The 22,752-nt window shown below is 34.9% G+C and overlaps 1 protein-coding gene across 2 annotated transcripts in view; it reads right to left on the minus strand.

The window, feature by feature from the left end:
- The window catches only part of SPOCK3 (SPARC (osteonectin), cwcv and kazal like domains proteoglycan 3), a 185,071-nt gene that overhangs the window by 72,648 nt on the left and 89,671 nt on the right, over nucleotides 1-22,752 (minus strand). The window contains exon 4 of one of the 2 annotated variants that reach the window (XM_064652418.1): nucleotides 18,747-18,861. The exons of the other annotated variant lie outside the window; for it this stretch is intronic. Within the exon in view, the coding sequence (XP_064508488.1) occupies nucleotides 18,747-18,861 (115 nt within the window). The remainder of the gene's footprint in view (nucleotides 1-18,746; nucleotides 18,862-22,752) is intronic. 2 annotated transcript variants of the gene reach the window in all.

Below are 22,752 nucleotides of genomic sequence, written 5' to 3' on the forward strand. Positions count from 1 at the left end.
ACTCCCCTCAGGATTAAAAAAAAACAACAAACAAATCAAAACAAAAAACCACACACACCAGCCAAAAAACAACCTTTCACACTTTCTTACATATTCATATAATGTATCTGATCAAATCTTATTACTTCTTAAAAATCTAGTTGTATCCTCTATTCATGTTCCTCCAAGGAATATAACACCATTTGTCAGTTCTAATACCTTCTTTTTTTTTTTTTTTTTTTTTTAAATAGGATTGATAAAAGGAGTTTCGCTCTCTCCCAGAAAGGTTACTTTCAGGTTTTTTCCCCAAGAAAATTTTTTTGGATTTGTGTCCACTTATTTTGTTATCCTAAGGCAGATATTTCAGAATCTGTTTCCTCTGTTCAATGAGAGCAAAGAATACAAAATACAGTTTTATATTTAAAGTGACAAAAAGAGATGATAAAATCTATATGAGTTCTTCTATACAGAGATTTCTTTTTCAGTGCTCCATGTATACTATACACGAACTATATATTTTTTAAAAACCAATTAAAGATATTTTTATGAGTCTTTTTCTATCAATTTTTATGAAATTGTTATCACCACAAATTATTATGTATTGTTTTTTCACCACATATAACAATGATTGAAAAGATCCCAACTAACTTTAAAGTTACTATTGCCATATATTACATACTAAAATACTAATAGTATCTTTAAGCTTAAAAATGAAATTGCATAGTCAGAGCAGGTAAAATTAGGGACTGCCTACTGACAGCAGCATGATCTTAGACCTGCTTTATTTTCAGGTCATGAAACAAGGAAGAGTTGAAGATCTCTGTTCTAAGATATTTAAACTCTACGGTAAAATTCAGCTTTTCACAAGAAGAAAGAGTTTTAAGTGTTGAGTGTTTTAAATTATTCTTTCAGAGTAGTAAGGGAGAGAATAAAATGGTAAACAAAATAGTAAACACCTGAGGAAACAATGCTTTAGCCTTCTCTCAGTATTTCTATTTCCCATTTGTTAATTCTCTCAAATATGTTTGCCATTCTTGGCTTTATAAGTTCATTCTAATCTGTTTAAAAAACCCTCCAAATTTGATAAAACCAGCTTCACTTTTCATCTCTGGAAGAAGGCAAAAGCATTCTGCCGTGATCCAGAACACTTAATCAGAATAATCACCACAGTCAAGGACAAAAGCCTACCTCTCAATGAAAAATGCCTTTATAAATATTTTTATTATACTGATTTTAATTTTAAAGTGTCCTTTCCAAAAAACCCCAAAACTCTCATGTTGTGTAATGACTGTAAAGCATGGAGGAAAAGAAAGCACAGTGTTTGCATCTGCCTCCAAACCCACCCTTTGTCAAAACCAGGGCTGAAGGCTGACTTCTGCAACCTCCTACTATCTACAATCCTTAAGGTCATGGCCAACTCAATGCTGTCTTTAGCACTTTAACTTCTGTTTAGAATATTATTATATTAGTCCTATGATTCCTTATGTTCTCCATTGGAGTCAAAAAAAAAAATCACAGCTGCTTTCTTTCAAGTAAGATCTCTTAAACATGGTACTGCATCACTAAAAGTATTAGTGCAACAACTCTTAAAATTATTACTATAGATTTTTACTAGTACCCACAAATCCCTAACTCATTACAATTATGTATTTGACATTACCATTTCAAAGCCAAATGTCACGCTACGGGTTTATTTAAATTGTTTTTCAACATTTTTAAGTGTGGAGGTTTGTCACTCTGATATACCATGCTTCTTTCTTATCTTCACAAGTTGATTTATTTATAACAAAATGTATATTAGTATGTATTGAGATGTACACAAATGGAAGCATATGCATTAAAAATCCTCTTAAGTTCTGTGGTCTTGATTACTTGATGCACAGCTCATACTAACTTTTGCAATTAGCAGCAGAACACACTACCTCAGTTCATGTACCTTGCTTAAATGACAAGTCATTGATTTACAACAAGCAAAGCAGAGGTTTACTCTTCTCTATCACATCCCAGGTATAACTGACAAAATCATGGGACTACAGGGGAAAACAAATACAGTAAGGTTGGTATTAATGGGGCAGCTTGCACAAGCTTTCTCCTGTTCCCTTGAAAATAAAAATGCTCAGCTGCCTTTTTTCCCCTATTCCTCCATAAAAAGAAAATGGGATATATACATTAATAATAAGGCAACTGGCAAACTGATTTGCTGCACTACCTACAGTGGAATGTTTTCCTGTATTGACGCATTTGTGTATGTTTTATTGTATTTAATTATATCAACTTTAGTTTTAGCACTTCAACAGAAAAAGTGTATGGCACAATAAAGCTTTTGGAAGTATCTTAAAATCAGCACGTTCCACTTGAGACTCAGCTCTGAATTTGAAAGAAATTTTTACTGCATTCACTGCAGTTGCTACTTGTCTTTCCTTTTTCACTTTATTTATATTGATGGTATTTCCACTATTATCATGGCTTTTCTCACACCAGCTGAGACATGGGGAGAGAAAGGGAATAATCCATTCTTTAAAGGGCAAAATTTACCTGAAATTGTTTTCTAACATCACATACAGCAGTGTATTTCAAGCTTAGTAGCTTATTTTCTTATGATGTATATGTCACACAGAACTATTTTGAGCCAAAATTGAAAAATTGAAGGAGAGACATAAGGAACTATATGCCTCCAGACTGTATTTAGCAATTCCGAGCTCCTCATTACACCTGTGAGGAGGAATAAGCCACTTTTAGAAAGAATACATTCAAAGTATTCATGTTCAAGGATCTGAGTATCCCTTAATTGCATAAGTGAATCAGAGTTGCCTCAGAGTCTCTTTACGGCACATAACCTTGCAGCCATCCATTTTAATAAATGTTCTTTGCTCTTTAGCACAGCTTTACAGTGAGCGTTACTTCTCCCCCCCACCTCCTGCTTTAGCTTTCATTCTACAGTATTCAATTCCATTCATCAGTGTGTCCATCTGCATGGTTGATGCTGCTCCCACCTACAGCTCATCTTTCTAAACCTGACAGTTTTAATTTATTGTTCTCTCCACCTCCAGAAGTACCACACCCCTTTTGCTTAAAGAGTAAAAATGGAATTTTTTACATTAAACTGCTATATTACAGGCATTGTGTAATATAATTCTACCTACCCTGGACATCCATTTACATTTAACAAGTTTGAAGTGGACTCATACTAGTCTAAATTCTGCTAAACAGAAACCTACATAATAGACACAACTAAACCTCCTTATGTACTATCTACTGCCAGGTGCTGAGGAGTAATACAAGGGCACATCGGAATAGAACACGGGATAATGGCTTTACAGTGAAGAACAGTAGGTTTAGACACAGAGAAATTCTTCACTATGAGAGTGATGAGGCACTGGAACAGGCTGCCCAGAGATGCTGTGGCTGTCCCATCCTTGGAGGCATTCAAGGCCAAGTTGGATGGGGCTTTGAGCAACCTGCAGTAGTGGAAGGTGTCCCTGCTCATGGAAGGGGGGGTTGTACTAGATGATTTTTAAGGTCCTTTCCAACCTAAACTATTCTACGATTCTATGAATAAGGCTTGAAATGGGCCAGCTATCTTGAAAATTCTAGTGCTAGTATTACATTCCCTTTATTCTACTGCCTAAACACATTATCTTCCCAAAATAATTTCAAAAGCATCACAATATCATGCCTAGTTATAGATTCTAAGTTATGGCACACACTTGGACAGAAAATTGCCTTATGCAAGGGTGCTCAGAATTACAAGTAATCTCTATATGGTATTAAATTAAAACTAAAGTAGTATTATCTCGAACTAGTTTTGCTGTTGCGATTATGTTAGGTCACTGGTGACAAAGGCTGTGATATTTTTAGATGATAATCAGGTGTTAGAAGAGTACTTGCAAGCTTCAGACAGCACTGCTTTACAGTTGATGAGTTTTTAAGAGAATGTTGTATGTCTGTGTATCAGTGCCTCACAAAACTTAACTTCTGCATTCTGGCACTGGTTAACAGCTATGGCATGTCTACGAAAGAAAGAATCCCTTCAGATCATGTAGCCAACTGACAACTTCCTGCACTCTAACCTTCCAAGTGCTCCTTAGAAAGATAGAAGAGCACCAATTCTCTCATTCCTGCAGAGGAGGAGGAAGAGGACAAAAAATCAAACAAAAAAGAGACAGAAAGGCTTTCAGCCTGATATTATCTTTTCTATCACTATAGGATCTCCTGAATTTATGAATGGTGCCTGATAACATCAGAAAACGGGAAGATAAAACTGACAAGCTGACGTAGGGGTCTGCACAGACAAAACATATAGGAATAAGAGTATAGTAAGATGATAAATCAGCAATAATGGGTTGTCAAACTATTAATCATTAATCTGCTGGATTATACAAAATTATTCTATTGATATTTTTGTACATTATATGAACATCAAAATTTTCCTTTTTCCTTTTTTTTTTTTTATTTCTTGTTTATTACTGAAAGGAGGCTAAATTTCTCATAGCTCAGGAGCATGTCTCCTTCAACCTCAGACAGGTAACTCATCCCTAGGCAGTGAAACTGGTGCATGTGCAGAACAAGCCCAAACCATCAAGGAGTACCATTTCTATTACACATTCACTGTGCAACAGGTCTGTACACTGTGGTTAGTCATATTGCCAAATATGCAGAAATTCACTGAATGAGTATCAAAACCTGTTTTGATAAACTTCATGGGAGCCAAGGGGAAAACTGATAAATATAAAACCTAGTTCAACAAAGCATTGTACCAGCCAAACTTACTAAAAGGTAGAGCAACACTCATGCAGCCTCCATTTTGGCTGCATATTGCTTGTGTTTGCCCTTATTATTCAAAACTTAATCACATTTTGCAACAGTACTGTTGTTCCCCAAAATCTAGTTTTAATTTGTAATACTCTTTTACCTCTCTGATTAAATCCAAGGATTGTAAACAGTGAGTCTGACTGGAACAAAAAAAAAAAGTTCCCTTTGTAGTTAGGACATAATTTAGCATTTTTGATATACTGTGTGTGGACTTTTACAGCTCGAAAAAGTGGCAATTTAAATTAATTCATAGTTGGTTTTACTTATTCATCTGATTTTGTCATAGATATATTAAACTCACAGAGACAGATAGGGCTATTGATGTATTGGAAATAAACCAGTTTAAAACAAAGCAAAGCTATTTTCATTGGCATCTACAAATAAAGCTATTTTTAAAACATAAACGATTATTTGTGCTATTGCCTGAAGTAAGAAAATCAAAGAGATTTAAATTGTGAGGTTTTCTAGTCTGGTAATTCACACATATAAATAGATCATTTTAAAGATGAAAATTTAATATAAAACAGAAATATCCACGATGAAATATCTGTACTAGTACATCACTGAAAAACAAACAGTAATACCACTAAAAGAAGTTTTACTAACTACTGTAATGTTGTCTCACAGTATTTAGTCTAGCATGACAAAAGTTCTGTTTTATGTAAGAATTATATTTCCCATTCTGTCTTTTAAAAAAACCAAACTCAATTCCACAAAATAATCTGGTAGCCAAAAAGTTAGATATACCTTGTTCTTCTGCTATTAAGAAAGTTGGTAATGTTCCTATTTTGATTTGATTTTTTTCCTATTAATGTTCATAAACATCCTCAGTATAGGCTCTTTCTTACCTTTTCTTTCTCCCTTCCTTAAATTACTCTAATGTGAGTTCCACGAAGTGGTACCAACAGGATAATACATAATCTATTCCTTCTCCATTCAAGTCACTATAAAGCATCTCTTACCAGGATTTATTTCAGGTTTCAGACATGACTCTGTGAACATTAAGTCAGGCTGAGTGAAAACATGAAGTACTGTGATGGAGCAAAGTAACATATGAAAATGGAGAAGAATTATTTGAAGAGAGACAAAATGAATATATAAAACTACAAGAAAAATGCTAAAGGAGCAAATCCTAAAGAAATAAAAACATCCTCTAAAAGGTAAAATAGCAATAATCAGTATTTATGTGATGGTGACATCAAGACAATTGTGGTTCAGCTTTTAGGGCTTTGCTTAAACTTTGACTTCTTCCTTCTGAATCATGCAGAATTTGGAAAGTTCTCTGAATATTTCAAAAATTATTTTAAGCTGCTCAGAAAAACTGAAAAATAAGACATGTAAGTCCTCAGCTTTTGCTCTGCTCAGTTGCTCCTAGAGGGTCTACATTTTCATACAACTAGGGCCTTTGCTGGTGCCTCAGCTGGGCACCCCTGGTATTCTGCAAACTGTTAACACAACATTTATTGTGATTTAGATTACTAACTTCATCTTCAAAGTCATGACTGCAAAACAACAAATTCACCACTCAGCCTCAGAGCTGAACATGTTTCCAAATACTTTGCTTTAGAAGACCAACCATAAATTCAGCTTAGAAATCCCCAAGTTGAAATGCACTAAGAGTGACAAAAAGGCTGTGGTTACATGGGGAAGATAAAAGTAATCTATTGGGAGATGACATAAATGGAAACATATTTTCTGCCCCACTGTGGGGCAGAAAAAGCATTTCATAATTTGTTTGGGAAAGCATCTGCTTTCACAAGAGAAGAATTATTTTTTTTTTTAAATTTTAAAACTCCTGAGAGCCCACAGTGCTACTTTTTCCTGTGGCATTTTTCCCTCTTTGCTTCATAGTTACCTCAAATTTTATTTTTATTGCAATCTTTATAGGTTCAGGCATATATAAATTACTCTATCTTTTCATATCTGAATTATTTTGGTAAGAGAGTAAATGTGGTATCTAATTGGACTAGTATCCAGTCTGCTGATCAAATAAAGAACTTCCTTTTAGACAGTAGCTGGAAAAGAACAGCTAAAAGGAATTTAACAGGAAAGTGATCAGAGGCAAAATTTACAACTCTATTGCCAAGAATAGTTTTGCTACATGCCAGAAAAATTAGCTGTCCTACCTGTATGCTAGCTTAGAGGATTGTTCTAGCTCTGCACACACATTTCTCAACCTTCCTTTTAAGTACAATGTGAACCAAGAGCTCTGTGGCAGTAGTCTTTCAAAATTAAACAGGTTCCTAAAATTTGTTTAGAATCTACTGCCTCATGCATTCTCCCCTTTCCATCATTATCAGGGGTAAATGAAACTAACTGAGCAATGATTACAGAAATAAATTCCTGTCATAGTCCTTTTTACTAAGTTAACTTTAAGCTAAGTGACCATTTTCCAGTGTCTTTTCATCCAAAAGCCTCTTCAGGTCTTTGATCATATTTTTAACAGCTATAAAGTACTTCTGGTATGTGTCCTCTTTCAAGGTGGCCTTATATAATACCATTATTAAATAAATTGTGAGACCTTACTCAAAATGATTTCTTAACATTTACAGACTATTCTCTTTACCATTCTTTACAAATTTTCAAGTTTTGTTTGTTTTTATAAGTACTGCATTTGCATAAGTTTTCCAAGTCCTTCATAATGACACTTTGTGTTTGCTTCTCATTTGAACATATAGACATTATTGATTCTAACAGAAATTACCTTGTTCTACAATTTGAAGATAGGAGAGGTGAATTAGAGCATGACAAAAATATTGTAGTGTAGGTAAAAAAACTCCAGCATTTCTACTTTGAAGTAAATGGTTATATGATGTCATATAACTTCTAGATGTCCGTACACTTCCAGAAATTCAGTTTTCCAGAAACATTAAATCTGTAAGGAAAAGGGCTAAAGTCATGCTAGAAGTGTTGCTATTGTTGGTTCTCTATGAAGGAATTTCATGGATAAGAAATGTAGAAAGTACAGAGGCCTCCAGCTCTAGCTATAATAATGAATAAGGGAACAGCAAGCCCTCACATCCTAATATGCAAGTTTGTTTTATGATATCTAAGATCATCCAGATCATCTTGGCTGTAACTTCATACCTTTTAGAGATCCTAGTAGAATGCCCCAAAGGTGAAAAATCAGTCACTGATATCCTCAGGATATCACTTTCCTGTAGTCATATGTTTATCACTCTACTCCCCAGCTTAAACCTCCTCTGAAATAATCTTTTCTCTTATTTGCCTCTTCCTTGCACCAATGAGTTTGGGGTTGAAGAGGAGATGATGTCTGGGGCTATCTCTAAAAAAAAAAGCCCAATAGCAAAAGCTTAGAACATAACTAGGGTTGAATCTCAGGATCAAAATTAGCTTTCATAAGTACGCAAATCTTGGTACAATAAACATTAACTGGAAATGAATGGGCAAGTGGTGAGGACAAAGGCAAGGGGAATGAGTTCTTCAAGAAGTGCAAGCGTTTTTTTTTTTAGGTGCCCAGATCTTCAGCTGATCATGAAATGAAGTAATCCCTGAATTACAATAAAGGCAATTATTTTAAATTTTCACATACATGGAGCCCTCTGGCAAGAAAAAGCCCACCTAGGTATATTCCTCTGTGACACATCTTTTCCAGAGACATTATTTCTAAGGTTCAAAAAGCTGTATTTTACAACACTTGTTATTTTAGGCTCTGCATTAAAATAATCTACAGCTAAGGGAAAAGGACAGTAATTGGAAAACAGAACAGAAAAATTATGTCCTCATGCACCATCATGATTGAAAACATCAAGAATTAAATAACTTTAAATTACAGTGAAAATTAAGTGTCGATTACTACATATGCCCCAAGATGATAATTTTGGATGGCTTGATCCATAGGTGCTATGAACCAGTTCAGTGGTCTGTTAATCGCTCTACTCCTTTAGTTAGCGGAGAAAATTGAGACTTCTTTTTCTGTGTGGTTTTTTTAGTTTGCTTTGGGGTGTTTTTTGTTTATTATGTTTGTCTGCTTTTTATTACTTTGTGGAACAGTCTAGGAGTTGCAAGTCTGTGTCTATTAGAAAAGTGTTACAAAGTAGGTATTCATCTATTGCTATTGTACCTGCAACTTCAGGTAACAGCCAATCTACAAAATTATGATATATCCTGAATTCTGTGCACTTCTGCAATCCTATAAAAACCAACACTCTACTACTATAAAATGCTTATATAAATTTTACCTCCAAAGTTTACCTGCCTGTGGATGTTCAAATCTTTCATTGAAGGTCTGTATTTGACAAAAGTCTCCTTCAAAGGAATTGAACCAGAACACGCTGGAGTCACAGCTATTGTGACTGCAGGTCTCCTCAGGTACAATCTCTTCTTGGCCTCACCTAGAAGTTTTGTCTACACAGAATTAGAGTATTTGTCTGAGAATTCTGGACATAGAATGTACAGTGCCATGCATCTTGTGGATAATATGCCCATGTACAATAAAGCCAAAGCATCCCCAAAACCACTGGATAAATACTGCCTGAATTAAGGAAGTGATGCTGCAGATTTAGGAAGCTTTAAATCCAGCCTTAGCTATAGTGTTGTTTTAAGAATTTATTATTATTATTGTTACTACTACTACAGAAATGCAGAAAGTGCATAAGAGTTTTAGGAAAAGTATGGTGTAAGTCTTCCAATATGTAGCATTTGACATAATACAGAAAAAAAAGATGCATTTTTTTAGGCAAAAAGGATCTCATATAGAATATATAGTAGTCTGTGGAAAAAGCCGCACCTCTAAGTAAAGTACTACTGTTCTCTTCTAGCAGACTACAGCATTTTATAAAGCATTTTATAAAACCAAACCCCCTTATATTATTGACCATGTAACAAAGACAAACATTTAGTGACTCCTGACATGCCTTCACTATCCTACGTACACTATTTCATTTCCAAAAGCAGTAATACATTTTACTGTAAAGTAGCAATATATGCAAATATTTCACTTCATGATGGCAAACATCTCCAGCTACTACAATTAATGTATTTTTCAACATTGTAAACCTTAAGTGTATTGTTCCATACAAATGGAAATTAGTACAACGCTTTCTGTTCCCTAAACACTACTCCTACTCAGTTTCACACACTTTACAGTTTTCCCACCACTGGTACGTAAGAAATACAACAGATATATTCTGAACCTCTAAACACAACTTATGAACCAAAACCTTCAAATAACATGAAACACATAAGAATTGATGCTAAGTAGTAATCAAATCACCGATTTATAACCAGATTTAAATTTTAAAACCTGTAAAAGAACCCTCCACATACAAGCATCCTGAAGTTCTATTGTATTTATATTATATAATATATTATATTCTATTACCCAGTGTTAAGAGTATTTCAGTAACACTGAAACACAAAAAAAAAAAAATCTGTAAACACACAACCCAACAACAAATTACAAATTAAGCACTAACTGATTACAAATGTTTGCATCAGCTAATTTGAAATTGATAATTTATTCTAATAAAGTACACTGAAAACTGATACTGGCAGCTAGTTTTTAAAGCACTATAAAAACAAATTACAAGCTTGACAGGTATTTTTAAGAAGGGGCATTGAACTCCTCCTGAATTGACTTTGCCTAATTTTTCTGCTAAAGGAATATTTAAAGATTTTATTCTTATAATTTTGTATTATTTCCATGTTTATAGTAGTACATAATGCTTCTTATTGCTATGGACTATAATCACAACTTTACAGTTAAGGACAGAGAAATCATTTATAATAAGCACTGCCTGCATCATTCTTAATTTTTTAACAAAAAGGCAATCTTTTTAAGCATATTCACAGGAATACTGTAAGGGAAAAGACCATTTTAAAACAAAAACACAACGAAAGCTAACATAACATTTTTTATTAACAGAACAGCACATTAACATCCCCCAGGATTGGATAAAAATTGTACACTTTAAGAGCAATGCTTTCCTAGATAAAACATCACATTCTTTCCTATGATCTAGTTTATGACAAGATCATAGTGTGTCCTAACTCACTGCTTTTTACAGTGGCCTTCAGCCACTGTCAGCAAGACAAAAACAAATATTTCAGCAGGTATCCGTTTTCCTTAAAAAACCCTCAATCCTAATTTATAATCTCATTGTAGAAAGTAGGACACCCATGATCAGAGAAAATTCATCATGCCAACTGATTATCCAGTGCAGGAAACTGAGAATCTGAATAAGCACTGGAACAGGTAGAACATGACTAGGCACAGGACTTGCTAAATTAACTGAAGTCCATATGAATTAGTCCAGCATAGGACTCCATATTTGCATTAAAAAAAGGCATATCATGGATTTTGAATTGGAAAAGTATTGTGGAAAACACGTGTTTTGCTAATAAACAGGATAGAGAAGCTCTGTTTAAGTCTCTTTTATTTAAAGTTTGCTTTGATCTACTAAAAAACATATATTACATACTAAGAAAAAAATCTCCAAACATTAAAATATTCATATTTTATATTTCTACAGACAAACGTTGGGTGAGGCAGGTTTTTTTTTCTTAATTTCTTAAGGACAGCAATTTTTGAGTCTAAGTTACAACCTTAATAAACTGTAAGGCTGATATGGACAACACTGGTACTGCAATATACAATGCAATTTACATATGTATCTTCCACTAGTGTTAGCAAAAGTTCCGTATAGAAAGAATGAATTCCATTAGAGGACCCTGTTTTCCTCTAGCTGTGTATCCATAACTCCCCACTAAAATGAACAGACCTTTCACAACATATGCAAAACGTATGATGAATAGTGTTAGTCACCTTTTTCCTTTTCCGATGAAATGTAACAGAGAGTAAAAAAGAACCTTTGTTTTCTTACTTTATTAAATTAAATTGCATAGCATATAAAAATCTCCAAAATATTCAAACTTTCACCTCTCTTAAGTCCATAAGAGTCCCAATTATTTTCTCAGCAAGTTCAATTAAGCTACAGCTAAGCAAATTTCCTTTTCAGTACTTTGTAGAGTGTAAGTATGATCACAATGCATAGTTACACAATAATTGGACTAATCAAAGCTATATAATGTCAGCATTGTGAACGAAGTAGTGTTGCTCATTAGCCTTTTACAAAAGAATTACTATAAATTCAGCCTACGTGCAGCAACACTTCCTGTGCAAACAAACAAAGATAATGCAACAAGCTTGAAACACTGCCAAGTTGGCAGACTGGCAGCACAAATTATGCAAAGAACCAGAAAGCCTTCAGTAGATTCAATAGAGCTTGGAGGATAAGAATGATTAAGTGCTTCTGTGTACAACTACAAATCACAGTAATGAATCAGACTAAAATTTCCAATAAGGGACTTAACTGCACCAGCTGGCCTTCTTCAGCAGCATTATAATGTGAAATGATGACATCCTAAATAGTGGCGTTTGCAACTTTCACAAAACCTGCTCAAAGCAAGTCCTTTTTTTTTGCTTCAGTTTTTTGAAAGGCTGTTTTTTTTTTTAATCATAATAAAGCATTGCAGCACCTAAAGATACAGAAAAGTTACAAAGCTATACTGTTCCTTCTTCTTCTTTTCCTTTCTTTCTAACCAAATGAATCTTCCATGTCAGTTCTGACTCTCTTTCAAAACTGCTCACACTATTTAATATAACTACAGATTTGTAATTACAGCTTTTTTCCCCCTTTTTTTAATCAAAAACTTACTGGTAACAAATTGAAAAACCTCATTCTTTTATTGTACCTCATAGTCCAAAGTATGATATTTTGAAAATCTGGAATACATGTATCCATACAATATGAACAAAAAGAATACATAGGCATGTGTACATATTTATTCATATGTATGTATGTGTACGTATGTATGCACGTGTCCAGAAGTGCATTTTTATTGAAACAGGCCTCTCACATTTTTGGACTTTGTCCCTTGTTATGCTTGGGAGCATAATCTTAGCCACGCAGTACCCACATCCATGGAAACAGAACAGGTTTTGGCTTGCTTTTCAGTAGAATCAGTGTTACTCTGAGCTTCTGTCACATCATCCAGGCTAATCCATCTAATGCTTCAGAGCCCAACACTCATCACTTCCAAGCTGAGATGGAAAGTTTTCCTCAAGTTATAATACTAAGATGAACACATCTAGGGAAGAATTTCTGTTAATCTACCTCATATAAAAATGCATTTAGAATGGTTTTCCCACATTTTTCAGAGAAACTGTAAGAGGGTAGGAGTCCAAGGCAAGATAATGGTCTAGTCGACCAATTATTTGAACCAAATCAGCACTTTAAAATGTCACTTAACTCAAAACCCTAAAGGAAGCTGTAACCAGATCAAGTGCTAGCACAAAATCTATCAAGCTATCCAACTCCTCTACCTTAATAAATTAAATTACATCTTTACCACTATCAGCTTCTGTGAGTCTATAATAAAGTGACGCTCTTTAATACACTTTAATAGTGAAACTTGAAGACTGAGCCCACAGGCAAAAATACTAGAAAATTTTTATTAATCAGTAAATTCAGGTCCTATTACACACAGGCTTGGGGCAGGGGACCATTGTCACTAAACTTCATTTCACAGAACTCTTAAGATTAAGTCACTAATTCTTAGAGAGTGAACTCTTTATCATTAGGCCCTCTATACTGCTCACCTTCTACCCAGCTGTGCAACTTATAGATGTCCATTCTGCACACTTCTCTGGAACCCGTGTTGTGGAGCTCTAATAGAAGAGCCACTATAATTTTTTGTTTCTTACTTTTAACTTAAATAAATGCTTTCTTATTATTATTCTCTACTCGTGACTAGTGAATTCTCATTTTCCAGGTGATCATCATCTGTAACTGAAATGTTTTTACCATGATTAAGTTTTCTCTCCTACCTTAACCTTAATAAAATAGGGTGGGGCATTTTAGAATTGCTAGTATCATCAGAATCTGTTAATATTTACTGGGAATCAGTTACTCGTAAAGAACATCCAAAAAGATGTGCACTTCTACACAAGGAAATTATATTCTTCTTATGAACACCTTCCCTACATTATTAAAATGACATAGGTATAAGCTGCTATCATAAAGAAGGAAAAAACCAGTACAAAAACAAGACAGAGAAAGGACTATAAATGACTGTAAGGCATAAAAGGTATAATCTGCAAAGAGAAAGAAAGTAAATCATAAATGAAGAGATGTTCTACAAAAGCAATGATCCCCTGTTTCTAATTCCCTACAGATTTCCTATACTTAATACATGAAATAAAAACTGGATATAAAATGCCTGAATTGTGTTATAATTGCTTCCTACTCTGAAACCTAAGAATAAATGATTGGAGAAGGTAAAAAATCCAATGGGAAGAAAAAGGAAGTTCAGTGTCCTTACACAAGTAAGAGCTGTCAAGTCTTTAAACATTCCTACTCCATCTTAACATGCTGTGGATATAACAGCATATATATGGCAGACACAAATGCAATCTATTTCTGCTGTAGCAGGAAACTGTGTTGTTGATGGGCACATTTTACATAAAGTCATAAGAGCACACCAGGACCTTCACAATGGGGGTAGGGGGCATTATCTCTGGTGGGGAATTCCTAAAAGAGACAGATCTACATGTGCCTAGAAAAAGTCCACACACCTTTAATGCATTGAATAATTTAATGCCTCTAATGATTGACTGATTTCAGGTATCAAATCAATTTTATGCAGTACTTTTTTTATACTTACAGAAGAAGAAAAAGAGACTGTTTTCTCAGATTCCACTAGATTCAGTAAGTACAATATTAGTCACTGGGTTCTAATATATCAAACATGCTTGGCTTTCCCTGGAGCACGATCTTTGGCTCAAAACTGTTTCACAACTACTTCATTTTCAGAACTTAATTAGAACTTCACCTATACACTGCTTTGTTTCGTACGGTAGCCTATGATTCACAGAATATTAGACTTATTGAAAATTACAGTATGTGTCAATTAATATTATAATTGTCTGTTTCAAATCTAAGAGAAGGTTAACACACTATTCATCAGGACCTGAAAATCTGTGATACCTTGCTGCTGAATTAAGTTTTCCACTTTCCTAAGCCTGCTTAGCTACCATCTTCCATGGCCCTAATGAGCTCCTACATGTTGTGGTGTCAGCACATATCCCTTCTTTCCTTGCTCAAAATGGTAACAAGAAGTACATGAAAATTTAAGGATTTATCTTTACCACCTGTTGCTCTGCATATACAAAAAGTAGACAATTTCTCTTAGTATCATGAATATTCTGCCTGTGACCATAACATTCACATCAACATATCCCAGTAATAGTTTTCTAATATTCTACAAGTTGTATCAGTATTTGAATGAGGTATACTCCAAAGCATTTCACTGTTTCATGTACAGAGTCTTTACAGGTTTTTTCCCCCCCATAAAGTCTATCACTTAACCAATAAACTGGAAAGCACAAAGGGATAGAAAAACACCATTTAGCCAAAGGAAAAGTTGATGACAAACTCCTAAATTTAAAAGAAGGAAAGAAAAATTCTATTTTACACCATACTTTGAATTACCTGTTTATGATACAGTCTAGTGCAGGCAGTTACTCCTTTCCCACAGCAATCCACATGGAAGTACTTGGATAAATAACATTTATATATACATCCTGCATGTTTTCCCCTCCTCAAGTACATCCTCTTTCTTTCATAGGATGAAAGAAGAGTGCTAAGAGGGTAGCACACAGAACACAGCTTCCACCACAGTTAGAGCCAGCAGAGACGCTATCTGCTACCAACAAAAATCTTCCGCCTTTAAGCATGCCCCCCATAATTTCTAAAGCTCTGGTACTCCAAACTACTCTCATGACCAATGATCTACAGCACTTATTTCACCTTTTTGTCAAATACTATTCAGTCTTTCCAGGACAGTACATAAAGGAAGCTCTTGTCTGGGAATGCTGTGGCACCGCAGAAGTGTGCTAGAAGAGAACTTGCCATCTTGGCAGTCTACCAGAAAAGGAAATGAGCCTTGAGATTAAACTGAGGGAAGACCATGATCTCAGCTGTCATGGAAACTGAGGAAACAGCAAAACCATAGGTTTGTCTGCCGCATAACTCCATGAAAAGGGCAGTGATATGTAGTAGCTAGTTTTGAAACCATTCAAAGGCAAGCACACTGCAGCAAGATCACAGTGCTGAGATCATCGAGCTAATAAAAAGGTTAATAGTTCTGAAAGCACAAGTAGAATCATCACTAAAGTGTGCTGTTCACATTAATTAATCCTACTGGGACCTTGTCATATCATGTCACTAACAGCCTTGCAGATGGCTGGGACATCCACCCATGCTTCACTATGTGGTACTGAAGTGCCCTCAGCAATCCATATAGGGCTACAATAGTTTGGAGATTGTACTGTACAGATAAGAACACCTGGGAGCATGGACTGAATAACAATGTCTACGCCTACCTGTTTTTTTCTGCAAGTCAATTTCTTACAAACAACAAAAGAAATTACTAAATCGATTTCTCCACTTGATACAATTATCAGAGTTCACTCGTTAGCAACCTCTGTATTTATGCAATTACCTAAAAAAAGTAACAGAATTTATATACAGAAGTTTATGAACCAGGTAACAGGACTGCTTGGGAATGCTGCTACTAATAATAGATAATTTTACTATAAATCTGAGCATTTCAACTTGATGATAGCCCAGAAAAGTCTATTCAGCTGTAACTGTACTTCATGCTTCTTTCTCCGGGGTAGCTCAAAGGTGCCCATAAACTTTTTATTTATCTTGGAAGGTATGCAAAGTCTACTCTTCCCTGTCTGCCTCTTGAGGATCGTCTTTGACACTGTATCAATTCACAGGCTTAAAAATACTTTTTCTGCACAAGAGTCTTGGGAATAATCTCTGGAACATCTATGGATCTATACAGCAAATATGTCCAAATTGAAATCTACAGGCAAGTTCTTTTCTATGAAGAGTTCCCAGTAATCCATCAAAAAGGTCTCAACTGTTTTTCCAGAAAACACTTCCAGCTGTCTTTTCTTACTTATTTACATTATCCAATCTTTGAAGAACACCACGTGTGCAGACACACAAACTAAGCAAAAAGGAAAAATTACTGGGATTATATTTTGCAAATATTTATTCCCAACAGATTGCGCACAACTGATATGCTAGAAATGGATACAGGCAGATAATATAACTGGACAGTTGATAATATAACCATTCTTATCAAATTTTTATCAAGACTTATAAAGAGTGGAGTAGTCCTTTGGGAACTCTGAAAAACAGATGGCTCTGTTGAAAATCAATATACAAATTACAGATACCAGCAAAGGAATAACATGTTGGGCTAAAGAAATTAATAGTGGTAAACAGACCCAGCAGACGTGACTGCTTGTGTATATGCTATTCATACTCTTATCCCACCATATACAGTAAAGTCAGAGACTGCATGAAGAAAACCTTTTTAGAAAGAAAGAACAAAGCAAATTATTTCTCCTTGTATGTGATAATCTGGAGGAACAGGAAGATCTAAGCTTGGGAAATCCCTGTCTTGGCTTCATTTAGCTTACAAGACTAGACTTACAGTGTTTTTTACAATCACCAAGTTGGTGCCATTCCAAAGTTTCACATTATCTACTGTATTATATTCAGACAAGTTTTACCTCTTAAAATACTACCTTTCTAAAAGAGTACCAAGAACTGTGGGAGGAATAATACAGGGATGAAGACTGATGTCAAAAAGTTTCTTAATGCAACCACAGCACATACCTTCATCTAAGCTAAAAAAGTTTTCAGTCCTCATCTATTGCATGTATACTTAACTTGGAGATATCATTTTTTTCCACTGTTTTCAATGACTCTTAGAAATTTCAAATTATTGTGTTTTCTTGGACAGTTAACACTGACATATTCCTGACACTTTGTGTGCAGTTGAAATTAGACTACCTAGCTTTGTCTGATAGTTCTTGCAACTTATACAGTATTTTATCAAACTAAAATGCCTAGTTCTACACTGAGATTGTTTAATATAAACAGTGTAACTCTGCAAATACTGTCAAGTTTTTTGTTATTAACTTCAGCTGCAGATTAAGAACAGTTTAAACTTTTCCTTTGATTATGTACTATCTTGCTTGTTTGAAAAGCTCCAGATGGATGTATTTAACATAACTAGACACTCAGAACAACATTTCTTACATCATTGATGAAGCTGTACTTGAAATAATCCTCTTCCAACAGACAAGGAAGTCTTTTATTTCCCTTACATCTTTTCAACCCCTACTGAGCACTGGAGCAGACAGTTAAACCAAGTTATCGAAATTTAGCCATTCTACTATGTCTCATTTGGCACAAGGAAGTGCAAAAAAACCTAATAATCTCAAGCCAAAGTGCAACTTGACTCCATCTTCTCAGCACACAAAAATCATGACACAACTAAATGTACGGTTCAGGCCCTACGTATTCGTATTTCTGCCCCAGATAAAGCTACAAAAGTATATTAATTTATCATGTATTTTCTCCTTCTATTTAACCAGGCCAGTATGCAAATAAAACTGGAATGCACAGAAGAAGAGAAAAAAGGGGGAAAAAAACCCCAGCCTCAAACAAATTGCACTGTATCAGGCTGCTACCTACACTTTAAGAGGCAGTTTTGAGTTCTCTAGCTTTGTATAAGAAGTGATGATGTAAAAGTAATGTACAGCAGCAGGACATTATCATAATCACTTTATTTTGCTACTGGCACAGTGGGTATTTCCCTAAATGTATTTGTACCAGAAGCTTGCAATGTTTAAATATGTACCCCTTCTAGTTTACCAGCCTATTGAAAAAATCAAATATTAAACATTATAATCAAACTATGCACAGATAATTACTCCTAAAATCCACCTCTACTCTTCTTATATGTGTTTAAGTAACTAAACTAATTGTAATGGATTTATGGTTTAAAAGTCAGTCATGAACACTATAAAAAATGTCTACAGGATTAACTTTTGAAGTATTTACCTGTGCGTAAGCCTTCGGTGACTAATGCAAACAGCAGTTTGTTGATCCTGTGCAACACAGACTTTATGGCGACTACATTTCATCTTCAAACATGGATCTTTAGCCGGATCTAAAGCTAAAAATAGTTTTAGAAATTTGTTAACAATTATCTAGAAACATGCAATTAAAACAAGAAACACCACACAAAAAACCTACCAAGGTTGTGGAGGGGGTTGGCCTGCTGCTTGTACAACATGCTGCACTGCAAGCAGCTGACTGTCACCAGGAAAAAAATGCAGCTGTTGTATTGGTAAGAAACTACTCACTGCTATATTCTTTTAACAATTGCCACTCTCTGACTGTAATCCCCAAACACTGGTATTTCCAACTTGAAAGCATTTTCCCTTAACTGTTTACTAAGATACAACTGGGTTCTTCCTACTCAGCATTAAGTGGTGAACAATGGCACTGAATTTACTGAGAAATTATTACTCAGATGAGATTTCAGTAAAAGTAAAATATGCAGGCAAGTGATTGGTATGACTCTGTCTTTATATATAAATTGTACTTGCTTCTAGGCCTCTATTTCTGCTTTGTGAGTTTTAGGGGGGTTCTTTTTGTAGCTGGTCCTTTAGGAATCCTCCATACTCATTCTTCAAGTACAATTCCAGCTAAAAATAGTGATTTCTGGCTGTACTAAAAGAGTGTAATAATTTTGTTTGTTGCTTATTACTAAATTTGCATTCTTCTTGAGTAGCCATGCCTACGTGACTGTAATATAGAAAAGCATCTGCCAATTTAAGCTCTCACTAGAAACAATCAACTTCTGCCTTCTCCCATCTCCACAGTGTCTTTCAGGTAGATCTAAATATTCCAACACTAATTTTTTAATCCTTATCAGAATCCTTCTTTTATCAAGGAAGAAAGCTATAAACAATTAGAATTCTGTTTCCCTGTGTTCTTCACTTCAGCATGTTACTGCCCAGTATTCAGTTATATTTCAGAAATTTCCCATTTTTTACATCTGCTTATAAAATATCACAGAATCACAAAACATTCTGAGTTGGAAGGGACCCACAAGGATCATTGACTCTTATCTCTGCACCCTAAGAATCACACCACGTGCCTGAGAGCATTTATTTGCATATATATTTTCTGAACAAAAATGTTGTTTCTTCTATTCATTATCAAAAGTAAGCTTCTAATCACATCTTTATTTGACCTGCCAGAGGATACTAACATAAGACCGCTGTGCAAGTACCCAGAAAACAAGAACCAAGCTGATCATTAGCTGCAGTTTTGACGCATGACGTTGCAGTGCTAAGTATGATTAAATATAGTCTGAGCAGTGACTTCTTCAGTTTTATTTTCCTCTTAATAATATATTCAGCTGAGCAAAACAAATACACAAGATTATCAACAGAGCATAAAAGTGATGGAATAATTAATACGGTAATAATTCAATGCAGACAGAAAAGTAGCATTTTGTTAATTACAGCATAAGACATAGGAAAAGATGTATTCTTCTTTTTACTTCTACAGCAAGTCAGCCATAAAAACACAACAAGTAATCCAGAATAAATCCAATTACAACAACTCTATACAAATAGGAAGCAAGCACAGCAAAAAAAAATTACTGAACTAGGATAACAGAGTTGGAGTCAAAATTAATGAGAGCATATTCAGTATCCTCCTCCAATTTACTTTAGATTCCACTTCAAATACTTCCTCTGCTTAAAGTCAGGCAGAAGATAATGCCAGCCCTTAGTAAAACTGAAGAGATAATCACTTAAGGTACTTGTCCAAGTACCTCTCCCCCAAATGTTCCCTGGTTGGAGACACTAGGGTAGCAATACTGGAAATATGGCCTATCTTCAGGTAACTGCTTTGCAAAAGTGAATAGGTCAATGAAATAAAAAAAAACATAAGCAAGAGAAATCTGGAATCATATAAGGATGCTGAGTTCAATATCAAGCAGAAAACAGGTTTCAGGAAAAAGGGTGAATGGGGGAGATCATGAAACCATTCCCATTGAAAAGGTTATTTCTTTTCCCAAGTTCTTGGGACTCTGAAGATGTGTTTTGACAATTACATCAAAATTCAGTAAACCATACAACATGGTTTTGGTAATATGTTACATTTTAGCAAAATGTTACAGGCAGAACCCAACTTTGCAAGCAAGTGATGGTACTTTCATACTTTGCCTTTAGGACAATATGAAGGTCAAATGGAAACCAGGACACACAATCAGTTCTTACAGAACCAATGTAATCTTTCAGTATTTGCTGACTCAATGGTTATCATGTCCTGCATGTAACTCTTGATCACTTCAGGTGAGGTATATAATCATTATATAGCAAGAATGGCTATGGGACTGTGTCTGGGGCTACTATCTAAGAAGGGTGAGTAAGCCACCAGAGCCACAGGTGCCCAAATCACAAGACCATCTTTATATTCAAAGGCATGTTCAACACTCATGGTCTTACCATTGACACTAACTCAAGTCCTGATGGACTTGTTCTCTCTCAGCCACAAACTCCCTACAGAAGCCCTTTTTCCTCATCTTATCTGTGTTATGTGGCCTCCCTTTTTCCAATATTTTTGTTGTGAAACCATCTTATAACAGCAAGGGAGAGACCAAATAAACCACTGATACAAAAATGCAGATTTTTGGAAGGCAAAAAAGTTAATTAACTGAAGGGTCAATGGCTTCCTGGACTAACACTTAGCAACACAGAGGATAAAAACACAGAAAGAAATGTTGATAGAAGATGTAAAAAGCACTTCTTTCTCTTTTTTTTTTCTTTGAGTATCACATGCTGTAGTCAACCCCATGCTATAAAGGACATAGGATGCACATTTTACTAATCTACTTTGCATGATCTTCTGTTTTTATTTTTAACCTGTTTTTTAAAAGTGGCAAACTTATGGATTGCATTAGCTATTTTCCCAGCTTTGAAAGGACTAAAATAGATATTTACAAAAGCAGGGAAATTACCTGCCCTTTTTTTAAAGCCAGTTTTACTTGATATTTGGAACTGGCCAATGGACAATTTTCATGGGAAATAAAGGCTAAACCACAAGAAAGACATTTTTCAAAACCATAGACTGAAGTTCTTCATGCTGGGGAAGAACTGGACTCCCCTTACAATGCAGGGACATAGCTGACTGTATGTCTGATCTTAAACTATGATGAAAATGAATAAATTTATTCCAGAAAAAGTACCATTGATTTCCTCTAAGCATGTAACTCAGTTATATCAGGAAATATATGGCATTAAGTCTTTACTTCTTTACTACATCTCCTAGCTATCCTTGACAAAATGTGGCTGCTTTATGTCAGCTCACTTACGGTACGCAGACTTGCACTGACAACACTGCATATTTCTTTCCATTTCTGCTAAAATAAGCATCTTTGAAACAGTACAATGTTCACACCAAAAACATAACAAGTGACAAATCCCACTGTGGGACTGATGTATTTCCAGAGCTATTGTCTTTAGCACAAAATAGGCATCAATCTGATTTTTTATCGAATTCACATTTACTAAAATATTGTCATAATTATGAAAGTTAGGGCCTTTTTTTCCCCATAATTGAAGTGAAAACGTTGACTGTACAGCTCAATTATACTCCTATTGAAAATTGGTGAAGGTTTCTACTATGGTGAGGAGACTCCAGACATGAGCAACACAGTTATGTAAGGCTTGCCAGAAATCATCTCTTTATTACTGTATCAGCTGAATTCCTAGAATGTCATACAAACAGCTTCTAAAGATGCAGGTCTGATCTTAGCTTTAACCACTTGATAATGTTCAGCTTTACACAGCTTTTAATATTCAGGACACTAAGCTTGCAATAGGTTATTTGCCTATATGCCATGTGTCCATATATCTGGCTACAATAATAAGAAATGTCATGTTAATTAAATTCCAACAAATAGAAAAATACCACTGTTACAAAATGCACTTCCAAAGTATAAAATGCTTTTAAACATCTATTATTTCTCTAAGAACTTATATTGTAA

This window comes from Pseudopipra pipra, chromosome 4 (assembly GCF_036250125.1).
Source record: "Pseudopipra pipra isolate bDixPip1 chromosome 4, bDixPip1.hap1, whole genome shotgun sequence".
Lineage (NCBI taxonomy): Eukaryota > Metazoa > Chordata > Aves > Passeriformes > Pipridae > Pseudopipra > Pseudopipra pipra.